Here is a 27,301-nt window from a genome sequence, read left to right on the forward strand (position 1 = left end):
ATTAGAATGTTTTTTACTAGTTTCTAGTTCAAATATCGTAATCTTGTCGTATTTCAAGTGTACTAACTTACAAGTTGGACAAGTACTAATTCCACTGTGACATTGTTTCAATTCTAACATTGGAAAAAATTTCATTTTGTAAGAGAAATAATTTGCTTTTATCAATTATAAAGACTTATTTACTTAACACAAGCTCCTGTTTCTTGCTGAAAAGTTATTTTGTCTTATTTCAAGTGTACTAAGATAGTTTTACTAGAAACTAAACAAAATACTTGGTAAGATTTAGAGTTTTTGCAGTCTGTTTAGTCATTCAGAGCTTAAAGGGCTTCGATTAGAGCATTATAATTGAGTACAGACTTAATTATATAATTACAAAGAAAGCAGCAAAATGTGGTTCTAGTACTTTGTGTAAAAGCAGTTTATACCTTTATGTTAACTACTTTTTGTTTGTTTTTCTAACTTTATGTTTGTATTTGCAGTAACTGTGAAAAAACTGAAGAAGTATCCAGTATTTCTAAAGTACACTGCAAAAACACAAAACCTTACCAAGTACTTTTGGTCCAGTTTCTAGTACAAATCTCTTAACACACTTGAAATAAGACAAAAACTAGTCCCTTTGTATTTATCGTATTATTGGCTCAATATAAGCTCCTGTGTGTTGTTGAAAAGTTCCTGTAGTTAGTTTAGTCTTTTTCCTAGTGTGATAACATACTTGCAGTAGAAACTAGACCAAAAACACTGGGTGAGGTTTGTGTTTTTGCAGTGTGAAGAGCAGTGTGCACTGGCTGCCAAATGGCTTGGCAAACTTACTACCAGAGGGTTTTTTTAGTCGTTTGACCTATTTTTGCAGATCGGCTGCAGTCTGTAAGGCATTAACCTCTGAAAACACACAATAAAAGCTTCCTCAGATGGAGCACACACCCCAGAGGTCTGGGCTTTTCACAGTAATCCTTCCTTCTCCATCAAAGCAGGAGATCCATGAGGCGATTGTAATCCCACCAGGTGAAAGCCTCACTCCTTAAGATTGCATCATCTTTCAGGATAAACACAGGTCGTAAAAATAGTTGTTTTTTGTTTGTTTGTTTGGTAACATCTGCCTAATTATCCTCAGGATCCACAAGCTGACGATTGATGAAGTAGAGGCTTCGGATGCAGGAGATTACACCTTCGTCCCAGACGGCTACGCTCTTTCTTTGTCTGCCAAACTCAACTTCATAGGTGAGGGTGATACAGAAAAAAACATTTTGAGCTCTTAACATTTTTTAAACGTACACAAGCCTTCAGCAGTTTTTATTTACAAAGAATAATTTCCTTTTTTCTTAGAGGTCAAGATTGAAATTGTTCCCATAGAAGGTAATTCTTCTGTTTTTATTCAACTATGCAAAGAGATGCATGACGAAATGTTTCGTAATATTTTATGGACACTTCGGAACGATACACTGCAAAAACACAAAGTCACACCAAGTATTTTGGTCTACTTTTTAGTGCAAATATATAAATAAGACAAAATTAACTTACAATTAACTGTTCAGCAAGATATAGGAGAAAATAATTCCTTAATATTGATTAAAAAAAATCACTAGCAGAAAATATTTTTCTCATGTTACGAGTGAAGTAATTTTCCAGTGTAACTGGTATTACTACTAGCAATGCATAAGCAAAGCTCCATTTTTACAAAATATGTCTCTTTAAAGCTGTTTTGGGAAAAAAATAAAATCAGGTTCTTAATTATAATTAATCATAGCAACAATATTTTTGAGTTAAAAAAAAGTGTGAAGCTTAAAAAAAAGATCATTTTTTTCCAGTCTTTCCCATAATCAGATCAGCTGGGAGAGATGGAGAAACAGGATGAATTACTAAAATTATTTTACTGTTGTAGACAAAAAAAAAGTGAAACATCGTTTTACATGCAGTTATCCACTATTAAAGCAACAATACACTGTTTGGTAATAAAACATTAAGAATTGAAAGTTAATCAGTACTTTTAAGCAGCCATTAAGATAAGATAAGATAAGATAAGATAAGATAAGATAAGATAAGATAAAATATTCCTTTATTAATTATCTTCATAATTTAAATGATTTTGGATGATCACATGACAGAACCTCCCAAAATCCACCTGAACTTCGGCGGCAGCGGCGATGGGAACGTCGTCACGGTGGTGGCTGGAAACAAACTCCGCCTAGATGTTGAGGTCACGGGAGAGCCGACCCCCGTCGTCTCCTGGATGAAAGGAGACCAGGTGAGATTTAAATGTTTTAACCCCCACCTGGTTATGCACTTGTTTTTATTTTGGGAGATAGATTGTTTGTTTTCTGATTTTTGGAGCCCAAATAAGCAGTTGAGTGTTTGAGTTTATGCCAAAAGCCTGCAGGACAGACGTCAATGACCTGGAACCTTCATCTAAAAGACATTGTATGGAGCTCTGGTAGTGCCCAAAAAATCTTGCGCATATATCTTGGTGATTTAAAAGAAAAATCAGTTAAAAATGTCTAAATTTGTTGTATTTTTTTTTACACTGGATTTAAAAAATACAGGAGTCAAAACTTACAATTGGAGTCAAATAAAGCAATTTCTTATTTTTTATATATAATTTGACAAAAGAAATGTGGATACTCCAGAAATGAAAACAACAATTTTAGACACGTGTTAGCTTTATTTTCAGACTAAAATTATTGACATGGAGTTTGTAATTGCAGGGAAAAACTAAATTAGATTTGGCTTTATTATTTTAAATACATTCTTCATAAACACGTTTAAAGGAGGCAGTTTGTGACAGGTGATCTCTGAGAGCGAGGGACGGGTCCGCGTGGAGACGGAGAAAACCGTGAGCAGCTTTGTGATTGACGGGGCGGAGAGAGGAGACGAGGGTCCCTACACCATCAATGTGACCAACCCAGTGGGAGAGGACAAGGCCGAACTCTTCATCAAGGTTGTGGGTCAGTTACCGTTTAGTTCTCCGTTTCTATCTTTATCTCTTAGCACCTAAAGGTGGGCCACACAAACTTTTTTTTTCACAAAATAATTCTTAGATAATGAGATTTCAGTCTGGTCAGTTCAGAATCATCACTTTAAATCCAAATAACCGTACATATAATTATATAACCGTACATCTCAGAAAAGCAAAAGTAGACCTTCCTTCATAATCAACAAGAATGCAGCAAGTAGTTTCTGGGTGGTAAATCGACAACAAAACATTGTTGTACAGCACGTACTGAGATTAAACTCTTTGCAGTAAGTTTCCGTCAGTAATATTTATCAAGAAAGTTCATCAGCATTATTTTGGCTGCTGCTTACATTTCACCCTCTGCTGTTGCCGACCTTTAATCAAATGAGCAACATCAACCTTTAATTTCCCTTTGGGATCAATAAAGTATTTTAAAATTGAATGTAGCTGTAAAACCAGCTGTCCAAATGTCCTGGAACTCAGTCTAGGTTGCTAGGTTACAAGCGGAACTCTGCCTGGGTTGCTAGGTTACGAGCGGAACTCTGCCTGAGTTGCTAGGTTATGAGCGGAACTCTGCCTGGGTTGCTAGGTGACGGGCGGAATTCTGCCTGAGTTGCTAGGTTATGAGCGGAACTCTGTCGGGGTTGCTAGGTTACGAGCGGAACTCTGTCGGTTAAATATAGAAGATTTTTGAAACAGCTAATTTTCCAGACCCCAATAAAAATTAACTTATTGCTAAAAACCATCTGTATGTTTTCTTTAGACATTTGGTCTGTTTTTAGAAGCAGTAGAAACCCAAATGGAAGTGAAAAATCCTGTGGATTTTGCGTAACAGGTCCCCTTTCAGCTCAAATTAGCAGATATTCCCATATTTGAAAAGCTATGGCGCTGTGGAAGAAAATTAAAAGACCTCTAATGTCTTTTTTCTTTTCATCCAAGGACTCATTTTAATCATAGTTTCTCTCTGACTGTAACCTCCAGATATGCCCAACGCTCCCAACAACATCAGGTGCACATCAGTTGGCGAGGACTCTGCCATCATCACATGGGAGCCTCCCTCATTTGATGGCGGCGTTCCTGTTAAAGGTAAATGCTGCTACACGCCTCGTCTGATGTTTCCACATCTGATGTCCTCCCTGGAGAAAACAGCTTCATGATCTAATGGATCTGTTTTCATTTCATCCCAAACTACTCAGATTTACAGTAGAGAGGGAAAGCTTTTGCCTCCTGTATGGATTTCTTCAGTTTTTTCTTTTTCTGTAACACTTACAGGCTTCAGATCATCAAACTAATTTAATATAAAGTTCGATTTTGAAATTATTTCATTGTTTACTGTTACTTGACTAAAATTTCTGAATATTTTATTCAATGAAGAAAGGACAAACATTTTAACCAAAAATATGTGTGAAACAGACACACACACACCTTCAGTTTATGTCAAAGTGAGACCTCTTTTTCACACACCACCTTTGTTGATCTAATATTTTTTACCTGGTGAGCCTATTGCATCATTTTGAGACCAAGATTATTATTTATTTATTGTCATTATCCTCTCCTAATGCACATATTACTTACTGTAGGGTTTAATTTTATTCCAAGTTTAGGTTTTGTATTTATTTGTATTATATATTTTTTTATTTTAGTTCTTAAAATGCTAGAATTTATACATCTGTTTGATGATATCATTTTAAAGTATAAAATCAGATTTTATGATCAGTTACTCAGTACTTGAATACCATTTTTACCAAATAATTTTTACTCTTAGTTCAGTAATATTATTGTGAAACATTGATACTCTGACTTGAGTAAAATTTCTGAATATTCCATCCAATACAAGTAAGTTTAACAAATATTTTAACCAAAAATATATGAAATATGGATGCACAAGTGGAATTTGTTAAAGTGAGACCTCCTGTTCATACACCAGCTTTGTTGTTGTGTTATTTTCTATCTGCTGAACTTAGTTACAATATTTACTGTCATTACCTTATTCTAATTTACATATTACTTACTGTAGATATTGATTTTATGTAAAGTTTAATCTTGAGAATATCGATTTGAAAAATGAATGTTTTGTATTTATTTGTAGTAGTTTAATGACGTAATTTTAAAATATTGAATCAGATTTTATCATCAGTTACTCAAGTTTTTACCAAATACTTTTTTACTTTTCCTTGAGTATTTTCTTGTACAGCTACTTTTTATTTTTACAAAGTGAAATACTTTTGAAGTCGTGCTCTACCCTCCTCTGCTCGCTGCAGGTTACCTGCTGGAGAGAAGGAAGGTCGGTTCAGCCAGGTGGACCAAACTAAACTTCGACGTTTACGAGTCCACCACCTACGAGGCCAAGAAGATGCTTGAGGGCGTTCTTCACGAGATGAGAGTGTTTGCGGTCAACAGCGTCGGCGTCTCTGAGCCCAGCGCCACCTCCCAGCCCTTCATGCCCATCGGTGCGTCGTTAACGGAGCGGCTAATTAACCCAGGCTTTCCACACGGCGCTCATTCTGACGCAGCTTAACCTGCCTTCCCTTCCCGTTCATTCCAGGTATTAAGGTCTTAATTAGCTCTTGTGTCTCTCAGCCCCCACCAGTGAGCCGACTCGCCTCACTGTGGAGGATCTGACTGACTCTAGCTGTTCACTCAAGTGGCGACCTCCAGAAAAGATCGGAGCCGGCGGCCTCAACGGCTACATCATTGAGTACTGCACAGAAGGAAGTAAATGAAACAAATCTTATCTGAAAGCATAAGACAGCAGTGTGACGTGTTGTATGAGCTTGGCCTGCAACTAATGATTATTTTAGCAATCGATTATTCTATCGATTAATCATTTATTCTGTAGATTAATTGATTATTTTTATCAATTAATCAGTTTTTATATCAGATTTTCAAACATTTGTTGATTAATCGGTTGTGTTGATTAATTAATCATTTTTTATCAATTAATTGGTTATTCTATAGATTAATTGAATAACATTCTGCAGATTTTTCGTTTAACAACTTAAGCTTATTGCTAACAGTATTAGAAATACATTTAAAAATACAAATAATTCAATAATAAAATAAACATTGAACTGCCTAAAATTCACCATTTATTTAGTGAATGATTGATCATTTGTTGCAAAGGATGCATCTGCAGCAAAAATACTTCTGAAATCAACATTAAGTTCAGACCTTTCTGCTTGACTTTAAGGAAATAAATAAGTCTTACCTAAGGTGAAACACTGAGTCAATCAGGAACAAATCAAAATGCATTTTGATTATTATTTTATTAAGAAATTAAGCAAAGAATATGAGGAGTTTTTTACATATTTAAAGGCAAATGAGCTTTATTTTATTTTTTTTTATCTTGAGTGCAAAATGTTTTTTTTTAACTGCTTTGGCTTATTTACTGTTTTTACAGAAAATGAGTTACTCTAGTTTATGATTAATCGATTACTAAATTAGTTACATATTTCAGTAATCGATTAATCGTTTCAGCCTTAGTTTGAGCTGATGCTCCTTGATGCTAATGCTGTTTATTTGCTAGCAGGGTTTGATGAATCCTCTGTTTTCCCAGGTGACCAGTGGGTGCAGGCCAACAAGGAGCCGGTGGAAATGAGCCAGTACACGGTGAAGGGCCTCCCCACCGGGGACAAGATGCTGTTCAGAGTGTTTGCAGTGAATGTCGCTGGACGCAGCCCCCCCGCCACGCTGGCTCAGGCCGTCACCATCAGGGAGGTCGTAGGTAAAGGACTCACTTAATGTAGCTTAAAATTCCCTGAGCAACAAGTTTTAGGCTTTTTTCTTAAGTTTTTCTCTAGTTTGTTTTAGAGCTGCAGCAATTAATCATGATTAATCGATTATTGAAATAATCGTCAACTTATTTAGTAATTGATTAATCGTTAACTGCAGGATACAGACTCAAAAAATATTTTTTATTAAATAATAACATATTCAGAGGAGTGACTAAACCAAAACAGTGGAGAAAATTTACACATTTTGTGTTTAAGACAAAAAAAACTTTCTCTTTAAATATGTTCCACCCAGAACTCTGCAAATGACAGTTTTAGCTCCACCTGGTCCAAACTGTGTAAACAAAATCTGCTATTAAGCACCTTTTGCCACCAAATTATTGATATATTAATGTTAAATTAATGCTAAATCAAGCAGAAAGGGGTACGATTTTCATGGTAGAAGTATTTTTTAGCTGCAGATGCAGCAAATGCAAATAAAATGTTTTCTTATTTAAAAAAAGAATTGCATTATTTTTTATTTGCATATTTTAATGTTTTTCAGATATTGTATCCAGAAGGCTTAAATGGATACATGGAAATCCTGCAGAATGTGCCACTTTTTAAAAATCCAACTAATCGATTAATTGTCAAAATAATCGATTAATCGTCAGAATAATCGATTAATCGTCAGAATAAGATAAGATCTTTGGATCTTCCAATGGCTCATCATCTCTTTTTTCTAAAATTTCTAACTAATGATTTAAAAAAATAATAATTACAAATTCAGATTTTAGCAGTTTTCCATATTTTTACTGGATTTCCACAACAGAAAAGCACTAAAACTGGATCAGTTGTTCTTGTCATCAGGTTGGAAACTATTTTCTTTTATAATAATTTCATTTTCCATTTGTATCAAAATCCAATAGAAGAAAATGTTTTAAGTCATTCAAAAGCTTCACGTTTTTTGTGTTTTTTATCTTTTTTGACAACAAATGTCCTATCTTAAAGATTATAAGTTGTCTTTTTTCGAGCGATCGTGTGATATTTTCAGCTCTGTTTATCTTGACTGGGAGCAAAAACGTCTCTTTGGATTGTTAAGGTTGCAAACCTCTGGATTAATGTTGGGGACATTAACGTCTCTCTTATTAGCGCGATCCGTCTTTTCATGCAGAAAATCCAAAGATTAGACTCCCTCGCAACCTGAGATCCAAGATCTTCAAAGCTGTGGGGGAGAAGGTGAACCTGGTCATCCCTTTCCAGGTAAAACTGACTGCTTTGTTCGTTTGTTTTCCTTACACGCAGAGGTTTCATGTTTGCAGATCAAAGCCTCTTCGACTGCATTTGAACATAACAGGAAAACCTTTTGGACTCAAATCAACCCTTAATTATTATGTTTAGCCTGAAAGTTTCAAATGTTTCTGGAAGAATCAACTTTATGCTTTATTGTAAAGAGGTAAGCAAGTTATTAATATGGACTCTTTACAAATAAAAATCAGAAAATGCATCTAGAACTGAGCAACTAATAGTGGTTCATGTATTTTTGTTAATGTATCAAAAGGTTTAAGTCATCAGTACTTTAGTACATCATGTATCCTGATTAATGCTCTAGTTATTATTAATCATAATAAACTCTAAAAATGTGGGTTTTAAAGGATCTCAGTGTTTCAGCTGTTTTGCAGTTTTCTAGAAGTTTGTTCCAGATTAGAGAAAAATAAAAACTGAAGTCTGAATGCTTAAGAACAGGAGATTTAATTTAAGGATGACTGAGTGAAACCAGGAGGGAGAAAATGGAGCAAGAACAAGAGAGGCCCCAAAACAGAACCCTGTGGAACACCAGAGAGGTGTTTCCAGAAACATCCAGTGCAAACATCTTAGTGCACTTGAAATAAGACAAAACTAACTTAGAGTAACTTTTTAGAGCAATAAATTAGCTTGATTTATGCCAATAATTCCTCTATATTGATGAATCTCTCATGTTATAAATGAAATAATCTGGAAGTAGAATCTTTTCATAAATTTTACTGAATTATTGACCTAAACTCCTATTTCTTGATAAAAGTTACGTTTAAGTCAGTTTGTCTTATTTCAAGTGTGCTCAGATATTTGTAGTAGAAATTAGACCAAAGACACTTGTTGTGTTTTTCCAGTGTAAAGCCCCATGCAGCAGCATCAAATGATAAACGGCATCAAAAGCTGAAGTCGGGTCCAACATTTACCTGCGTCAAAATATCATTCGAGCCTCCAAGAAAAGCCATTTCAGTTAAAACTCTGACTGAAAGCAGCCCAGAATCAAGAGTTTACATCTTAAACACAATGTTCTCTGCTTTATTTCTGCAAGAATCTGCTGAAAAATGCAGCAAATTATCTAAAAAAACAACTGTGCAACAGATGCAGGCACATTTTCTCGTGTGTTTTGGATACTAAAAGAACCAACAACTGAGATTCCCCCTGATGGCTGCATTTTCTTTGTTTCATCTCCTGGAACAAAAATCCGTTTTGTAAATATCGCCTGCAACAGAGAGAGAGCAAGAGCTTTAAAGGCGCGAGGACAACTACAGCATCTGACAACAACTTGCAAACGATGGCGCTGGTAAAGAACGCAAGCGGCAAAAGGCTTGTTGTAAACGAAAATAGACAAGAAGAAAGTGATTCAGAAGAGGAAGATGAGATGGAGAACGAAGCTGCATGATGATCTCCAGAGACGGAGAGAGCTTCAACCGTTCTGTCGTCTTATATAAGAGCCGGACATTTTGCTCCTGGAGCTGTTTTTGTTCCAATAAAACTGGAGAAATATCCAACCCGATTTTACTGCCACTGCTGTTTACAGTCCAGCGGAAAATAAATCCACCCTCTTTGTATTTACATACCAGGACACATTTAAAATAGTTAGAAAACGTCTTAAATCTAACATGAAAAACGTGTCTGTGCGTCTGAGAGGAAGAAAGAGGGACAGTTGGTGCTTTTCACCTTTATGGTTCTTCTTTGACGTATTCGTGTGACTGCAGGGAAAACCTCGACCCGTCGTGACCTGGTTCAAAGACGGAGCCCTGATGGAGGACAAATCCGTGGGAACTCGCACCAGCGAGGTGGACACCATCCTGTTCATCCGCTCTGCAGAGCGGAGACATTCAGGGACGTACACCCTGTCTGTCCAGGTCGAGGACAAGACGGACAGCGCAGACCTCGAGATCCAGGTCGTAGGTCAGTCACTAACGCCACCCAGCATGACAGCCGACGATCCAGATTAACTGGATATCAGGGCATTACAGACGGAAAAGAAGGTGTACATTCCTGCCAAAAAACCCTGAAATTTTGAAATTGATCTCAGGAATTTTCTAGAAAACCCTGGAAATTTCTGAGTTTAAAAGGTCTAAATAAAAATGTGGGGAAAAATCATACATTTTGAAATTAATATCAGAACTTTTCTTCAAGAAACATGGACATTTCTAAGTTTTAAGTCAAACATTTGCAAAAGAAACCCCTGACATTTTTACATTAATCTGAGAAGTTTTCTTAAAAAAAAAATCTGAATTTAAAAAATTTAAAATTTTAACTTTTTAAACTTGGAAAATTTAAAAAATTTTAACACTTTTTTTTCTAGAAGATTTATTAGATCAATGTAAAATTTCTCAGTGTTCCTGGAATTTTTCAGTTTTTTGGAGCTCGGAAAGTTCCAAGTTTTTTTTCTATCAAATTTCTGAGTTTAGCTTCAAAATGTGACTTTTTTCCAGCAAATTTTCCACTTTTGGAGCTCAGAAATGTCCGTGTTTTTTCTAGGACGTTTCAGAGATGAATTTTAAAATTTATGAGTATTTTCTAGAAAATATTTGACTTTTCAGTTTTGCAAAAATTCCTCCTTTTTTTGCATCTTTTCACAGTCATAAACTGGAGACTGAATGTGAAATGTGATATGAAAAGCAACATTTGCAAAGTTTGATTTTTACAGTTTCTCATCAGTTTTTACACTTTAAAAATTAAATATTGTAATCATATTGTCTTTTAACAAATGATATGTTTTCTTACTAACAGAAGCAACTGAATGGTTTATTTACCAGCATTTTCTCTTATATTTAGTTTATTACCTAAAGTAGCTCCTGCAGAAAGGGAAATACTTGATTACTAAATAATTTGCGACAGCTTTACTTTAGGAACCTGCAAAGCCTTGCAGATTTCAACTCTTTTAGTTATTTTCCTGTTTTTCTTCTTAAACTCATCACCTGCGTGACATTTGCCCTCCTTGTGTTGCATGTTCTCTCATTAGGATTAGCTCATCACGCTTGTTCCAATTTCACAAGGTACAAGATTAGGAACCTGTTTCCAAATCTGAGACATGTCGAGATTTCTCCTCCAAACTTGATGATAATTCCTCATTTCCTGATCCGAGGGACGTGCGACTAAAAGTAGCGAAGCTTCAAAGAGCTCATTCCCCTCTGAGACGTAATCCTAACTCCGCCGCCGCTCCTCCATCCTGCAGGGCTCGTCTCCGTGGGCCGGGGCTCCTTGGGGATTATTTGCACGTTGACTCGGATTAGGGTTGGATTTTGAGGGCGACTCTGTCACTTAGCGGAGCTGGGAAGGTTGAGCTAATGAGAGGCTCAGATGGCGCCCCCTCCCTGGATGATCCGTCACCACGCTGAGGACTGCAGGAGCAGCAGAGTGAGATTGATGATAAACGCTCGGCGATGCCGTACAGTGCTCCGCTGCTGCGCTGTGACACACAGACCACACAGACGAGAGAATAATAACAGGCTTCATTCTTCTTCTTTGTGATGCAAAGCATGCTGCTGCTTTGCCAGTTTTCCTTTCTCTGTCTTCCCTTGATCCCTTTTCTTTGCTAAACTAATCTGCCAATCTCTCTAATCTGTCTAATCTGTCAAATCTCCGCCGCTGCAACTGTTGATTTTTGCCTCTCGTTGGGATTTCTCTTCGTCTCAGAGCCGTCTGGCAGTTTATCCTTCACTTCTGACAAATCTGTCGTGGTTCTGTTGGACCTTACATCAGCCTTCGACACGGTGGAGCATTCTGTCCTTCTGACTCGTTTAAAACTCGCTGTCGGTATCCGTGGCTCTGCGCTGCAGCGGCTTACTTCCTATTTAACAGAACATCCTCTATGTTTTGTGTGGAGTGCCACAGGGCTCCGTCCCTGGATCCCTTCTCTTTTCCCTTTGTGTCCTGCCTCTAGATCAGTGGTTCTTAACCTGGATTCGATCGAACCCCAGGGGTTCGATGAGTCGGTCTCAGGGGTTCGGCGAAGCCTCTGCCGCGGAGGTAAAGACAAACTGTGTAAAGTCGTGATGACGCCCCGCTTTGCCATCACTTGCTGCAGAGGATCACGTTACATTGCTGAGCCAATCAGAGCTGCGGAGGAGCTCTGATTGGAGGAGCTCCACTCTCAGCATGGATTTGAACTTGTGTCTTTAATTACTTCAGCAAAGCTCACCGTAGCTTTCGGTGTACTTATAAATCTGCTCCTTAGTGCATCTTTTCGGAGTTACTACTGCCTCTAGTGGCGTGGGGGTGGTAACACAACTAATATAATTACATTACTAAATCAGAATACCGCAAAGTCTTTATTATTTATTATTAATTTTTCATTCTCTTAAGAATGTAGAGCTAATTAAATGATCTAAACAAGACCTTAAAGTGGTTCCAGTTTCTCTCGATGGCCAACCTGTAGAAACTGTGGCAAATTTTAAATACCTTTGGTCGTTCCTGGACAGTCAGCTCAACTGTGCTGAAAACACTGACTATATTTTGAAGAACTGTTCTCAGAGACTCTACCTTTTAAGAAGACTTAGTGAAATTGGGGGAAAAAAATCATATTTTATTTATCACTACAGAAGGGTTCAGTGAATGCGCATATGAAACTGGTGGGTTCGGTACCTCAAAAAAGGTTAAGAACCACTGCACTAGGAGAAGTTAGATCTGCACACAAACTGTCCTTCAAACGTTATACAGATGACTTACAAAATTGTTAGTCTCTTAAAGCAGGACCTATTATGCAAAATACATATTTTGGACATTTTTGTTCTTCTGTTTAGGTTCCCACTGCTTCTAAAAACAATCAAAGTGCTTAAAAAACACTGACAGTTTATTAGTTAATGTTTTTTGGTGACCAAAAAGTCTCCGGATTGTAACGTCACAAATCGCCAGGTGCTGCCCCTCACCTAGCAACGCCGGCAAAGCCCAGCCCGTTACCTAGCAACCCCGTCACCTAGCAACCCAAGCAGAGTTCCAGCAAAAGACTGAATGTATCTTATTTGGTGAGAAACATATGTGAGTGTCCTGACTTTTAAGCTAAGTAAAACTGTCAAAAACCAAGAGGTAAGATTTGATCAGGAGTTTAGATTTGCTGACCAGTTAGACCTTTCTTTAAAAGATTAATAAAAAATAAAAAGACTGTCCTTCCACCGTTAAATCTTTCATTAAACCTGTTAAAGTTAAATCTGTTTTTAAAACATCTAACTTTGGTTTGAAAGATTTACTTTCACTGACTTGAAGAAGGCCATTCATGTGTTTGTTAGTTTTAGATTCGATTATTGAAGTGGATTTATAATGGTGACCCTATGGCTACCAGGTAGCGTAGCAACATTTTTTCCTTATTTTTAATGTTGTTTTCTTTTTCTTGTGATGAAATTTTTACTATAAAGTGCTTTGGTCACCTTATGGCTGGACAATAAATCAATAACGATATATATTGTAATAGAAACTTGATCAATATCAGTTGGTATGAATATTCAACATATAAAATATTCCCTGAATCCAGAACCGCACAGCATTCTGAGAGACGTAGGCAGAGAAGAGGCTTTGGCTGCTCTACTTCACTGCTAGCTAAGCTATGTTGGTGGCATCAACTAACTCACTCACTCTTTGGTTACCTAGCAACTCACTCACTCTTCTCTTTGGTTACCTAGCAACTCACTCACTCTTCTCTTTGGTTACCTAGCAACTCACTCACTCTTCTCTTTGGTTACCTAGCAACTCACTTACTCTTCTCTTTGGTTACCTAGCAACTAACTCACTCACTCTTTGGTTACCTAGCAACTCATTCATTCTTTGGTTACCTAGCAACAGCCTCTTGAGTAACGTGTGCAGCAGCAGTTCCAGGGTTTTCTACCGAGCCTCATAGCTGCTTAAAAATAAAAAACGACGTGGAGTGAAATCTGTGGATAAAGCAGGAACCAGTTCGGCAGTAATTCAGATATTTAACACAAAAAAACTGATCAAAAATTATGGATATCAAGTGATGTGAAATGCTTATATCATAAGTTCTTCAGCCATATCCTCCAGTCCTGGGTCACCTGAGTTGGTCGTTGATAAGCTCTATATAAATCAATCCGTTAATGAGTCAGATTAGCTGCGTTTCAGCTTAAATGCTGCCACTCACCTCTGTCTGCGTTGCGATCTCTCCAGAGAAGCCTGGCCCGCCCATCAATGTTCACGTCACCGACGTCTGGGGCTTCAACGCCGCGCTGGAGTGGAAGCCACCCAAAGATGACGGCAACTGCGAGATTATCGGCTACACCGTCCAGAAATGTGACAAGAAGACGAAGGTATGCATGAAGGAGGAACAGTCCCAGTGTATTGTGGGTAAATCTACCAGTTAAAGCAACCGCCAGCTAAACCGCTCCTATGCTGACGATGTCGTTGTTTGGATCTTATGTTAGGGTTATGTTTGTCTTGGTATTACGCAGAGGTGAGTAGAGAAGTCAAAAGTCACTGAGTAATAACGGTAATGTACTTTATTGCTTATAAATTAAGAGGTAAGAGCTCTTAAGCTTGTGGCTCGTTTGTTGTTGTCATAGCAACAACATAGCAACTGTCATGGCAGTTAGTTACGAATACCTATCAACATGGCCGTCAGCTACAAAGTTGCCAAAAGTGTGAGAGCTACCTATACAGGACAGCAGAATCCACTACACGGAGGGTGATTGACAGCACTAAGACCCGCCTCCTGGCTCTGATTGGTTGTTTTTAGTTAGCAACTGGCTCAAGAAGATCAACAAACATCTCCCTTAGATTAGTGGCATGCTCTCTCGTAGTTCCCTCTTTGGAAAGAGACAATTAATTACAGATTACAAATTTTAATGCAAATAATTATTTCTTGACATTCATCGGTTCCAAACAGTTAACAAAAATATCTTTGTTGTTCAAAAATTCAGCACCAAAAAGTGTCTTTGAATTAAAAATGTTGCTTATTTTGTGATTAATTAATTACAGACCCTGTGATTGACTCAACTAATAATACATATATTTCTGAAGATGATTGTTCCTCTGGATAAATGTAGTCAAAGTTAAAAGTATTTCTCTAAAATCACAGAAACACGTCCATGTTGGACGGCTTGTTTCATATTTATACACCAATTAGTTTCTCCCTGGATGCTCAGGATAATAGTAGCGTATAAATCAAATCTGCTGTAATGGTTAAAGAGAGTCTTTATTTATTTTCACACTGCATCACTTCTTTAAAATGTTTCTGTGAAAAATGCCAGAGCTCCTTCATTTCAAACCACGAACCATTAAAATAAAAATACAGCCAGTCTCCGGATTCCAGCCGCAGTTTCGTTCTGCAGCAGATTGTAATATTTTCATTTTGAGTAAAAGGCTGTAATTGATACATATTAAACCATAATTTAAATGACTGCATGTAACACAAAAGATATTAAACCCACAAAGAATTATTACCCAATTAAGCAGCCCTCTGCGCCTCTGCAGAGACTCATTCTGCTTTTCATTTCATGGATTTTAGTTTTCTGACTCTGAATGCTTCGTTTCACTCATGTTTGCGCTGGAAATGTTAGCAGCTTCATATTCCTAAGAGTCTTCGCTGCACAACCAAATTACAGAGAAACACAGTTATCCAGGCTGGTGTTGAACATGGAATCAACCAGCAACAACTAGTTCTTAGACAGATTCAACTTTTAAGCTGCATTGTTGTTGTTTTTAGCTGCTTCTTCCTCTCATCTGTGCTTGCTTGGTTACAAGTTAGCGTCAATATATGTTGTATAAATCTACAGCAAAATGGACTGAAAAAACATTGATAGGTAAAAGTAATAGAATTGGAAAGTATTTACAATAATTAGGTTCATGAGTTTGCTGCTCTAGATAATGCTAATGTGAGCTAGCACAATGCCAGGCCGGAAAGACATCAGCACAATCCGTAGTGTTAGCTTAGTTTCATGTGTGCTGAAAGAAATGCTTCCAGGAGGGTGTTTCTGTTTCTTTATTCTGTTTGTATTTCATTGTAATAAAGAATAGTGTGTGATTTAAATAGAATAACAACAAATAGATTAAAAAAGCTGTTTAGTTGCATTTTGCTAGACTGTTTTAACCATTTATAAACATTTTGTGATGAAAAGATTATTTATAAATGTGTGTCGGATACTTTTCTGCTCACATTTGTCATGAAGCTGCTTTTAGGTTTAATCCCTGTTTGTTCAGATTTGTTCTTTAAATCTCATCACTGGTCAAAATTCAATAAACTAATCAAACAATCAGGGTGGAAAATGTTCAGAGAAATTATAAAATTAGCATCGTAAATGTTACCACAAGACAATTTAAAAGATTATGAAAAAATAATGCATTAAGCTGCAATGGCCCAGTCAAAGTCCAAATTTTAATGCTTTTCAGCAAATTAGAGTAGCTCGAAGCTGAGTTATCGTTCCAAACAGTGGATTTACCAGCTTCTCCTGTGAATTTTCTAGACTCAGAAATGATTAGATTATTAGAAGGAGATGGAGTAACTGTACAGGCCTGGACTTCCTGTCTCCGGCTCAGGAGTGGTTCACGGTCCACGAACACAACCACAGGCTCAGCTGCACCGTGTCCGACCTGGTCATGGGGAACGAGTACTCCTTCCGAGTGTTCAGCGAAAACATCTGTGGCCTCAGCGACGACGCCGGCATCAGCAAGAACACCGCCGTCATCGACAAAACAGGTGAAGAGATCCCTGCAAACCGCCGCCGCGCTCAGAAACAAAACAAAAACCAAAAACACAAACCAGAAACTGGGATCTGGCTTTCAAAAGAAAAGAAAGAACTGGGGCCGTTTGTGAAGTTACAGTCACATTTTGGGTTTATTACCAGGTTATTTTTCAGACATATTTTCACCATTAATGTCACAGTTTAAAACTAAATATTTAATTAGCTAACAAAGTTTACAAACTAAATATTTAGCTTAGTTTGCAAGCCAGATGTTTAGCTTCAAATTAAATATTTATCTCACCAGCGGAATATTTAGTTTGAAGCTACATATTTAGCATGCTAACTAAATATTTAGCTTATTGCTAAGTATTTAGCTTACTAGCTAGTCAGTTTGATGGAAAGCAATTAACTTTCTAGCTAAATATGCAACTTGGAGTAAATATATAGCTTGATAACTAAATATCTACTTTGATATTAATAAGTATTTAGCTGACGAGCTAAACCATTTAAAGCTAAATATTTAGCTTAATAGCCAGATACACAGTTGGAAGCAAAACATTATGCTTCCTAACTAAATATTTAGTTTTATGCTAATTTAGCTTGGTAGCTAAATAATTACTTGAAGCAAAATATTTAACTTGGTACCCAAATACATAGTTTGAAGCTAGATATTTAGCTTGCTAATTAAATATATAGCCAGAGAGCTAAATATTTAGCTAGCTAACTAAATACATAGCCAGAAAGCTAAATATTTAGCTTGCTAACTAAATACATAGCCATAAAGCTAAATATTTAGCTTGCTAACTAAATACATAGCTTGAAACTAGATTTAGAACTAAACTAAATATTTTGTTAGCAAACTGAATATTTAGCTAGCAGGCTAAATCTTTAGCTTTCGAACTATATTTATAAATATTTAAAAATCAGTTTCCAAAAAGTAGCTGAAGGACTAGAAGCCAACAAGCTGTGATCACTCCAAGAAGAAAAAGGACAAGAATTCGTCAGAAGGCGATTTGTAGCAGGTCAAAGGTCAACTCTTTGACTTTTAAGCTAATAAAAACAATGACTGCTAATTGATGAAACCGTGAAACACCCAGGACTCTTCAGAGAGAATAATTTCTAGGAGAATCAACAAAGCTTTGTGTCCTGGTAAAATTAAAACTCTTGTTTCTGTGTTGCAGCAAACTTTGGTTTTCACTTTGCAGGTTGAGGTTTTTTAACGTGTTTTTTTTCTGCTTAGGTTTGCTCTACCAGCCCAAAGCTTTCACGGAGACGGACATGAACCGATCCCCCAAATTCACGGCTCCTCTGGTGGACCGGAGCGTGATCGCTGGCTACACCACCGCCATCAGCTGCGCCGTGCGCGGCTACCCCAAGGTACCAACCTCATCAAAACCACAAAGGAACGTTTTTATGGATTTAGGGACTTTATCTGAATTAAAGCAAAACTGCTTAAAAAACTCAAACAGGTTAGTCAGAAAATAACTAAACTATGTAATCTGTGTTTTTATCACTGTAAACATTTGGAGGCATGTATGGAACCATAAGTATTACTGCAAATAAACATAACAATTAACAAGAATTTCATTGTAAATTCATAAATATAAATAAATCATACCTTATAGTGTGTTAAGAAAAATAATAAAAACATTAAATGTATTAAATTTCTTCTTAAAATTGACTAAAATCTCTTCTTTTTCTTATAAAAATCACAGACAAATTAAAGAATGAAAATAAACAAATTAGTAATTTTTACTGATGTTAAAGTAAATAAAATTACCTTAAAAACAATAATTTCTAAGATCTAAAAATATAAAGTTTTACATTCCATTAACATTATTTATCATCAAAACGTAATTATTATTATTTAAATTTTCATACTTTGTTTATTTATGATTATTACAAGAAGAAAAAGCTGATATTTTATAACATTTTATGTAAATATTTGATGAAAGTATTGATTTTATTGTGGAAATGCTCATTTTTAATTTAATTTGGTTTTATTACTTATTTTTTTAATAATCACTTGTCATATTTTATATTCACATTAACAAATAAATAAAAATAAAGTTTAATTATTTTGTCTTAGCAACACAAAAATAAAACAGACAAAAACAGAAAATTTTAATGTGTATTTAAAAAATGTAAATCAGCTGTAATTTTGGTAACTGAAGTTTTCTGTAGAGACGTAATGTGAGCATGAAGTGAGGATAAACAGCAGCAGCAGCGTAAACCTGAGGGAAATGAGGGGGAAGTGATTGCAGCTCGCGGCGACGGCGGCTGCAGCCTCCTGCAACCATTTTACCTCCTCCGGCTGCAGCGCCGCGTCTCATGTTTCCCGTGTTTTACGAGTCAAACTGTGAGCAGAACAATAAAAGGCTTTTGATGTCAGGAGTGTGTTTTCACGTCAGCAGCCTGAGCGGAAAGATCAGAAACACAAACGTTGACCTAATTTCACGTTTTCCCTCCCCAACGCAGCCGAAGATCATCTGGATGAAGAACAACATGGCCATCGATGGCGACCCCAAGTTCCTGATGCAGAACAACCAGGGCGTGTTGACCCTGAACATCCGCAAGGCCAGTCTGTTCGACGGCGGCCGCTACTCCTGCAGGGCCGTCAACGACCTGGGGGCCGACGAGGTGGAGTGCAAGCTGGAGGTTCGAGGTGCGAATTTCCTTTCAAACGTCTACAAAACAAACCAAACTCAATGTTGTTTCCAAGGTGACCCTTCACATGTGACGACACGCTCTGCATAACTCCGCCCCCTGCGCCATAATGGCCGTCAAAACAACCAATGCCTCCTTTAAAGCCCGTCTAGAAACAGACGTCTGTGACCTGATGTTGCTTGATTTCACTTTAAAAATGGTCGCAGGGTGCTGCCCGGTCGGTTCAGCAAACAGACAAGGGAGGAACTTGTCATTTTATTAAATAAAATAAATTAATTTCCTTTTAATGAGGAAAGATACGCAGTGATGGATAACAGCCGTCACTCATAATGACAGTCAGCCCTCGGCGTAAACGTGGATTTACAGCAAACACTTTTTTACAAGGTAAGATTAACGTTCATAAACTTTATAAGTGAGTATAATTATAAAGATATCAAATGTTGCATCATGGAGAAGGAAGGCGTCTACACGTAACCATGGAGACAATGACGCACCGTCATGTAGCCTAGCGTGTTTGGAAAAAACTGGTTAGCATCTCGTCTTTTGTACGTTTTTAATGCTGCTCTGGTGGAACGCAGTTTATGACATAGTGATATAAATCATGTGGTGTGAATTCAGGTGAAGTTGGTAATTTGATAACACATCAGGAGGGAGGAGTTATGGGTCGGTTTCTAAGCTAGCCATTTCCAACTTTTGTAAATATCACCGTCTATGATCCCCAACCAGGTGAGTTACATTCAAAGACAAATTAGCTCGACTCTAACAAGTAGAAGCCAAGAATAAATTGGGAAAAACAATTTTGGAAAACAATTTCAGTGACTCTGATCAATACTGCTGTCCCTCGCTTCCGACGTCCATCATGGCGCCTCCAAGGATTTAGTGACGTAGTTGCAAAGGGTCAATACTCACCTCCCAAGCAGCCAGGCTTTGTTTTAATCCTATTAGATGTCTTAAAGTTCACATTTTGATCTTCATTTTGGGATTCAACTGTTTCCAAAAACTGTCCAAACACTTAAAAAACCCACCAACCTGGTTTTTGGAAATAATTTAATGTTAATGGAAAACAAGCTGTTAAAAAAAAAAAACTTCAGGCAGCTCAACTACGTTTGTGCACTCAAATTTTTATTTGTGCTGCTTCTCCTTTGAAAATATTTATGATGACCTCTGGAAAAAAATTTTTATTAGTATCTTTGATTTGACCAACAAAAACTTTTACTGCACAAACATTTGACACCAAATTCGTTAGATATGAAGAAGGTAACGGGGGGCATCTTCACTCAGGTCTGCCTTGCCGTTACCTAGCAACCCCGGCAGAGTTCCGCCCGTTACCTAGCAACCCCAGCAGAGTTCCGCCCATTACCTAGCAACCCCAGCAGAGTTCCGCCCATTACCTAGCAACCCTAGCAGAGTTCCAGTTCGTTTATACATGTAAAATTATACAGTAAAACCAGTAACTGTGCCTTTAATAGAAATTGGCCAATTTTCTCTTATAATCAGAAGGTCAAATGCTAAAAGGAAACAGATTTTCTATTTTGAATGTTTTGAGACAGCAAACAGTTTTACTTTTCCAATATTAAGTAGGTTTAATTTAATAAAACTTATTTGGGAATTTATGCTGATTTGTAGATTAGGATAAATTATAATATACAAATTAGATTTGTAGATCTAATTTAATATTACACAGTGGGTAATATCAAAAGATATCTATAAATATAGACATTTTCTGTTGTGAGAGGGAGACATTACATTATTTTTGAAAAACCAATTTGTCCCCACACTGCAAAAACACCAAATCTTACCAAGTATTTTTGTGTAGTTTATAGTGCAAATATTTTAGTTTACTTTAAATAAGACAAAACTAACTTAGAAGAAACTTTTCAGCAACAAATATGAGCTTGTTTTAAGTAAATAATTCCTTAATACTGATGAAAAATACTAGTTTCATAGGCAGATTATTTTACTTATAAAAAGACATTTTTCCCATGTTATAAGTCAAATAATCTGCCAATATTAAATCATTTAAAAAGCTCATATATTAGTTTTGTCTTATTTCAAGTGAACTAAGATATTTGCACTAGAATCTAGAACAGAAATACTTGGTGAAAGTCGGGTTTTTACGTTGTATTGAGTTTGTTGATGTAAACTGACATCACGGGGGCTATGAATACTTTTGCACAGCACTGTGTGTATTTGACTTGGTGGTTTTTGTTTCCACAGTTCTGCAGGAGAAGGCGGAAGAGAAATGAAGCGCCAGAGGACACAGTCCAACGGAAACAGTAAATGGATTATGTATAACAGGATAGTCATGAATAAATATGATCAGAACAGATCATGCTTCACTTCTGCTGTGACCAATCAGAATCGAGCCGCAGAAAGCCGCCATCTTCCCCCCCGCCGTGAAGCGGACCTGTCGCTGAACTGTTATAAAACATCCATTACCACTGCCTGTGTGTCTGGTTTCTTTCTGTGTCCATGTGTTTTCTATGGCACCAAAACTACTGCAGGCCGTTTTACCATAAAATCAGTTTCACCACACTTCAGCTCCAGATATCTGATTTATGGCTAGACAACGTATTAGTAAATTAATATATCACTAATTATATTTCAACTAGGCTGGAGCAGCAATTTTGACTACTCACATTTCCTTCTGAAATATCTCTAGATATCTGTAATGACGGCTTTTCTTTTTCAGATATATTGAATGAGTATTCTGAAGAGTCAAAACATCAGATTTACATAAAATCTTTTAAATTTCAATAAAAAAATAGAAAAAAGATGTATTAAAATGCACCATTTTCAGTTTGGGAATAGGTTGTTAGAAGCACTTTTATCTTTTCAAAGCCATTTCAGCTGTATTGTGTTTTACAGAAGTGAGAAAATAGGAAATTACTGGCAGATTTCCAAAGCAGTCTTCAAGTTCACCAAGTTTTGTGTTGAACTTTTATCCCATACTGCTGAGTTTTTTTCTACATTGTGACATTTTCTGATAATTTTGTGTATAAAACCCAAAATTCTGCAGGCAACAGATCTGACAGCTCAGTGGCAGCAGTTCTTAATTCAGTTATCTAAAAACGTAATTTTGACCAGTCATAATTTGAAAACATAAAATAATGATAAAGTCATAAAATTCAGAATATAAAGTAAAAATATTAAATTCACATTACAAGAATAGTCAAAATATCAGAATAAAGTTATATTGCAAGATAAGTCATGATTATTACGAGAATAAAGTCAGTTTTACGCAAATAAAGTTGAAATATGAGAATAAAGTCAGTTTTATGAGTTAAAGTTAAAGAACTAATTCAACCCGATTCAGAAATATTTTATTAATCCAAAAGGGAAATTAAATATTAAATTAAGACTTTATTCTTGTATTATTTTAACTTTTATTCTCACAATATTGTTTATTTTAGTTTTTCTGTATTTTTTTTAATTGCAAAATACAAGTGTGACGTTCAGATGACGAATCCTGTGACGTCATTGAGATACTTTGAAAAAATTCTGACTTGTTAAAATGTAATTGCATCTCAATTGAATTATTATTCTTACTTGTCAGAATATGAACGCAGATATCTTTAAAAAATCTAGTTTAGTCTGGTGAAAATGTATTTTTCCATATCTGGACTGTAATTACGTGGCGGTGAGACGGAGCAGATTTTATGTTACAACGGCCTGCCGTACCAAAACCAGCTCCTGCTTCCTGAGTGTGTGACGGTTGAGTGGAAGGACCAACACCCAGCCAGGCATGCAGACATGCTGGAATAACAGGGATTAAAGAGCCTCTTCACAGATACGGCCCCATCAGCCGCACGTGCGCTGACGGCACACTGACCTATCGCGCGAGGCCTTCTCAGATACACGACTTACACAAACACGCGCTCCAAATCAGGGCCTCATTAGCATCACACGCTAGAGACTAATTAATGCACCCATCAGCGCTGGCCTAATTAGCTCTCCCACGTCATTACTGAGCAAACGAATTACCGCTAATTTACACACCCGCAAAACAAACACAGCGCCGACTCTGCTGGGAGACGCCAGATTACCCTGCGCGGGGTTAGCATGCTCATACCTGAACCAGCCGGCTCAAAAAACATGCATGCACCGACCAAATGTAGCGCAAAAACTGCGGAGAGCAGGACCTTGGGCTGCGTGAGGTCAGGGTGTGTCCAGCAGAGGGCGTAAGAGCACAACTGACCATCAGGAGGGTCTGAGTCCAAATCAGAGGGCAAGAAAACCCAGAATGTAACCGACAGTAGATCTAACAACATACTGCTACTAAAGTAAAAGTAGCTGTCCAGGAAATGACTCCAGAGTAAAAAAGTATTTGTTTAAAAGTACTGATCAAATTATCAATCAATTAATATTTAAAAATTACATAATCAGACGGACCAAAATGTAAAGTTAAGTGGAAACTTTGGTATTTTAAGGGCCTAAAGCAACAAAATCAGGCAAAAGGAAAGTTTTACGAATCAGTTTCTTTCAATAAAAAACTTATTAAACTTTAACAGAAACTGCAGGTGTGTGTCTGTGTCTGGTGACTTTTTGGTTAAAACATGTTTTCATTCAGTGGGTAGAAACTCAAGTAAAAGTAGAAATACTTAATAAAATTACTCAAGTCAAAGTAAAACGTACAACATAGTAAAAATACTCATAAACACACATATTGTCAAAGTTACACAAGTAAATGTATTTGAGTAACTGTAAGTAGTTACTTCCAAACTGAGTAAGAGGAAAAAAGAGTAAAAAAAAAAAGTTTAGCTTACTTTTTTTTTTTTTTTCAAAATTTAATTAAAGTAAATAATTAACTCTGATTACAGGTGTTATAGATTATCTCATTTAGACATAAAGCAGCTGTTAAATACAGAAAATGCTAACTAGAAATTATTTTTACGCTGTTTGGCGCCCCTTCTAGCACAGCGCCCCTATGTGTGGGATATAGTGCATACACTTTTGTTTTTTTTCCTCTTTTTTTGCATGTTTGTTTGTATGCGTACATCAAAAGTTGGATAGTAATTAGTTACACATACTCAGTTACATTTTTACTTGAGTAACTTTTTTGAGTAATTTTATTATAAAGTATCTTTACTTTTACTTGAGTAAAATTTCTGGATTTTCTACCCTCTGAATGAAAACAAACCACAGACCTGCAGTTTCTGTTAAAGTTTCATACATTTTTATTTAAAGAATCTGAAACATTTTATTTTGCCTCATTTTGTTATTTTTTGTTACTTATATGAATTATTGTAATTTCGGTCCTTAAAATACCAAAATTTCCACTTAACTTTATATTTTGGTTCGTCTGATGATGTAAATTTTAAATATTAAATGATTGATAAATTGATCAGTTACTCAGTACTTTTTACCAAACACTTTTTTTACTCTTCAGTAATTTCTTGGACAGCTACGTTTTGTTTTTACTTCAGTAGATCTACTCTTACTTGAGCCTAATATTTGGTTGCTCTCCCTCCATCGTGCAGCGAACCGCCTGAAACTGGGCCGTTCCCGGCTGCTGAGGCGTGTTTACGTGAGCACGGATGTTGACATAACGTTTTTGTCAGTTAACCCGAGACGCAGTGTGGTGCGTTTCTCCGCTGATTGACACATGAAAGCGGCGCTGGGGATCCGCCGCATGGGGAAAAAAACAACACATCCTTCAGGAAGACGGTGCATAACCTCAATATTCTTCTTCAGCTTTCCTCACCTTAAAACCGACGCTCAGTTGCTAAGCAATCACATTAATTGTGTCTGCTGGCATCTTCCTGAAGCCTTTCGAAACTTTACAAACTGGAGAAAGGTTTGGGTGAAGCCGCTGCTGTTTACCAGGAAAAAAAAAAAAGAAAATAATAATAATGGAGTGTTTTGTTTTCCCCACATTCCCTGTGACAAACCTTAAGGCTCGTCAAGTTTGTGATGTGCGACTGCATAATTAATAAGTTAGCATGGCAGTGCCACTGTATCTGCTGCTGCTTTTCCAATATTAGAACAGGCCTGCCTGAGACGAAGACGAGACAAAGAGAAGTGACAAGCCTCAGCAGCAGGCGGGGGAGGGGGGAGGAGGCGACTGCTGTTGTGTATGTGTGAGCGAAGTGAGACAGAAACAGACCTCCTGAAACAGTGGGATGGAGGGAACGGTAATTATGCAAGTAATTATACATGAAATCACAGACTTGGAGTGAAAGAGAGCCGCGCCGCAAGTCCCATCGGGGTAATTACAGTATAGCAACTAAAAATGAAACAGACACACACAGGACCGCGACCTTTGACCTGCGCGCCAAAACTTCACTTTCTCACTGTTTATTACATGCTGTTTTTATTTTAATTATGTAAAGCACTTTGAAATGCCTTGCTGCTGAAATGTGCTATACAAATAAAATGTGATTGATTGATTGATTGATTCACAGAGTTTAATGCACAGCACAGAAACAAAAAGGCTTGGATTGTTCCAATCAGGAGTCTACGATGGAGAATTAGGACATAAGTACCAGAATAAAGTCAAACAACAATAAAAAGTCGTACGACAATAAATTCATAATTTTACCAGAATGAAGTCGAAATAATACAAAAAAAGTTGTACAAGAATTACAATATTATGAGAACAAAGTTTCAAATTATAAAAAAAAGTTGTACAAGAATAAAGTCAATTTCGTGAATAAAGTTGTAATATTATGAAAAAATCAATTTAGAATAGAGTCAAAAATAATACTAGACTAAAGCCGCAGTATTACAAGAAAAAAGTTGTACGAAAATTACAAGAATTAAATCGTACAAGAATAAAGTGTCATTTACATTCTGACTTTATTCCCGTAATGTTTGTAACCGGACCAGAGTTTGCTCTTTTAGGTCTGCATCAGAGTTAAGTTGCAGAATTCCACTGAGGTTGCTAGGCAACGGGCGGAATTCCGCTGGGGTTGCTAGGCAACGGGCGGAATTCCACTGGGGTTGATTTGCTGATTTGTGACGCTACATTCTGGAGGTTTTTGAAACGACTCGTTTTCCAGACACTACAAAACATTAGGTTTTCAGTGACAAAATCACAGAATGACTGGGTTGTTTTCAGAAGCAGCAGAAACCCAAATGAAAGTACAAAAATGCGCAAGATGTGAATTTCTCATCTTTTCTCCACAATACGTTAGTAGAAATGGGTGGTGTGGAAACACACCACTTTGAGGCAAGTCTGGCATTTCAGAAAGTAAACAGTAGGAACTGTTGTGTTGTTGCGGTTGCTCTAATGAAAGGCGGTGTGACTTATGTTCTGCGTTATTGTGCTCATTGTTTGAAGAGTCCAAACCCTCCCTGGGGTCGTGACCCATGTAATGAGCTCAATGTATCTCAGGGTGGATGAAGGTTAAACCTCGACTGCATCATCGCACCAACCAGGGGAAAATGCTAAAACAAAAACGCTTTGAAATTAGCCGATAAGCTGCCTACAAAAAGCTTTTTATTCTGAAAAATTCAGAGCGTCCCACTTTTTCAGCCGTTCCATCTGCTGAAAGTCCACCGTTTTGGACAAATTGGTCTCAGATGTGTCCGGTGGAAGTGAAGAAGGCAGGAGAGACGCTCATCAAACAGACTGCGCCAGTGAAATTCAAACTTCACAGGCTTTGGGTCAAGAGCGGGTTAACCCAACTCATCTGAGCTACTGGGAACCGTCCAGTCAGGAGAACCAACGATGAAACCCAACCGTGACGGAGTTCAGGCAAACGTCACGGCAGCAAATAAAGAGGAAGACGAGGGACAGAAAGGATGAAGAAATGGACAGAAAGATAAAAGAGAAGAGGAGCTAAAAATAAAATTAAACATGAACTTTTAATAATCTGAAGTTAAAACAAATAAGAATTATCCATACATACATACATACATAACGGCAGTGTTGTGGTACTCGAAGTTGGTCTTGGTCTCGAGACCGGTCTTAAGACCATTTTTTGATGGTCTCGTCTCGGACTTGACCACATTTGGTCTCAGTCTTGTCTCGGTCTCTGAGGACTCGGCATTTTATTTCAAGACCAGTCGAGACCGCACATGAAAATATCACTAAACGTACAGCATAC

At 37.1% G+C, this 27,301-nt stretch overlaps 1 protein-coding gene across 4 annotated transcripts in view; it reads left to right on the plus strand.

The window, feature by feature from the left end:
* Window positions 1-21,694, plus strand: part of mybpc2a (myosin binding protein Ca) — a 66,744-nt gene extending 45,050 nt beyond the window's left edge. For all 4 annotated transcript variants that reach the window (XM_007562137.2, XM_007562138.2, XM_016676464.1 and 1 more), the window contains 15 exons: window positions 1,112-1,218; window positions 1,324-1,353; window positions 2,103-2,242; window positions 2,780-2,939; window positions 3,929-4,033; window positions 5,209-5,397; window positions 5,528-5,662; window positions 6,504-6,671; window positions 7,832-7,920; window positions 9,666-9,861; window positions 14,074-14,213; window positions 16,438-16,597; window positions 17,824-17,960; window positions 19,062-19,248; window positions 21,468-21,694. In XM_007562137.2, the coding sequence (XP_007562199.2) occupies window positions 1,112-1,218; window positions 1,324-1,353; window positions 2,103-2,242; window positions 2,780-2,939; window positions 3,929-4,033; window positions 5,209-5,397; window positions 5,528-5,662; window positions 6,504-6,671; window positions 7,832-7,920; window positions 9,666-9,861; window positions 14,074-14,213; window positions 16,438-16,597; window positions 17,824-17,960; window positions 19,062-19,248; window positions 21,468-21,496 (1,972 nt within the window). In that variant the 3' untranslated portion in view covers window positions 21,497-21,694. The remainder of the gene's footprint in view (window positions 1-1,111; window positions 1,219-1,323; window positions 1,354-2,102; window positions 2,243-2,779; window positions 2,940-3,928; window positions 4,034-5,208; window positions 5,398-5,527; window positions 5,663-6,503; window positions 6,672-7,831; window positions 7,921-9,665; window positions 9,862-14,073; window positions 14,214-16,437; window positions 16,598-17,823; window positions 17,961-19,061; window positions 19,249-21,467) is intronic.
* The last annotated feature ends 5,607 nt before the right edge of the window (window positions 21,695-27,301 follow it).

This window comes from Poecilia formosa, unplaced genomic scaffold (assembly GCF_000485575.1).
Source record: "Poecilia formosa unplaced genomic scaffold, Poecilia_formosa-5.1.2 Scaffold134, whole genome shotgun sequence".
Classification (NCBI taxonomy): Eukaryota; Metazoa; Chordata; class Actinopteri; order Cyprinodontiformes; family Poeciliidae; genus Poecilia; species Poecilia formosa.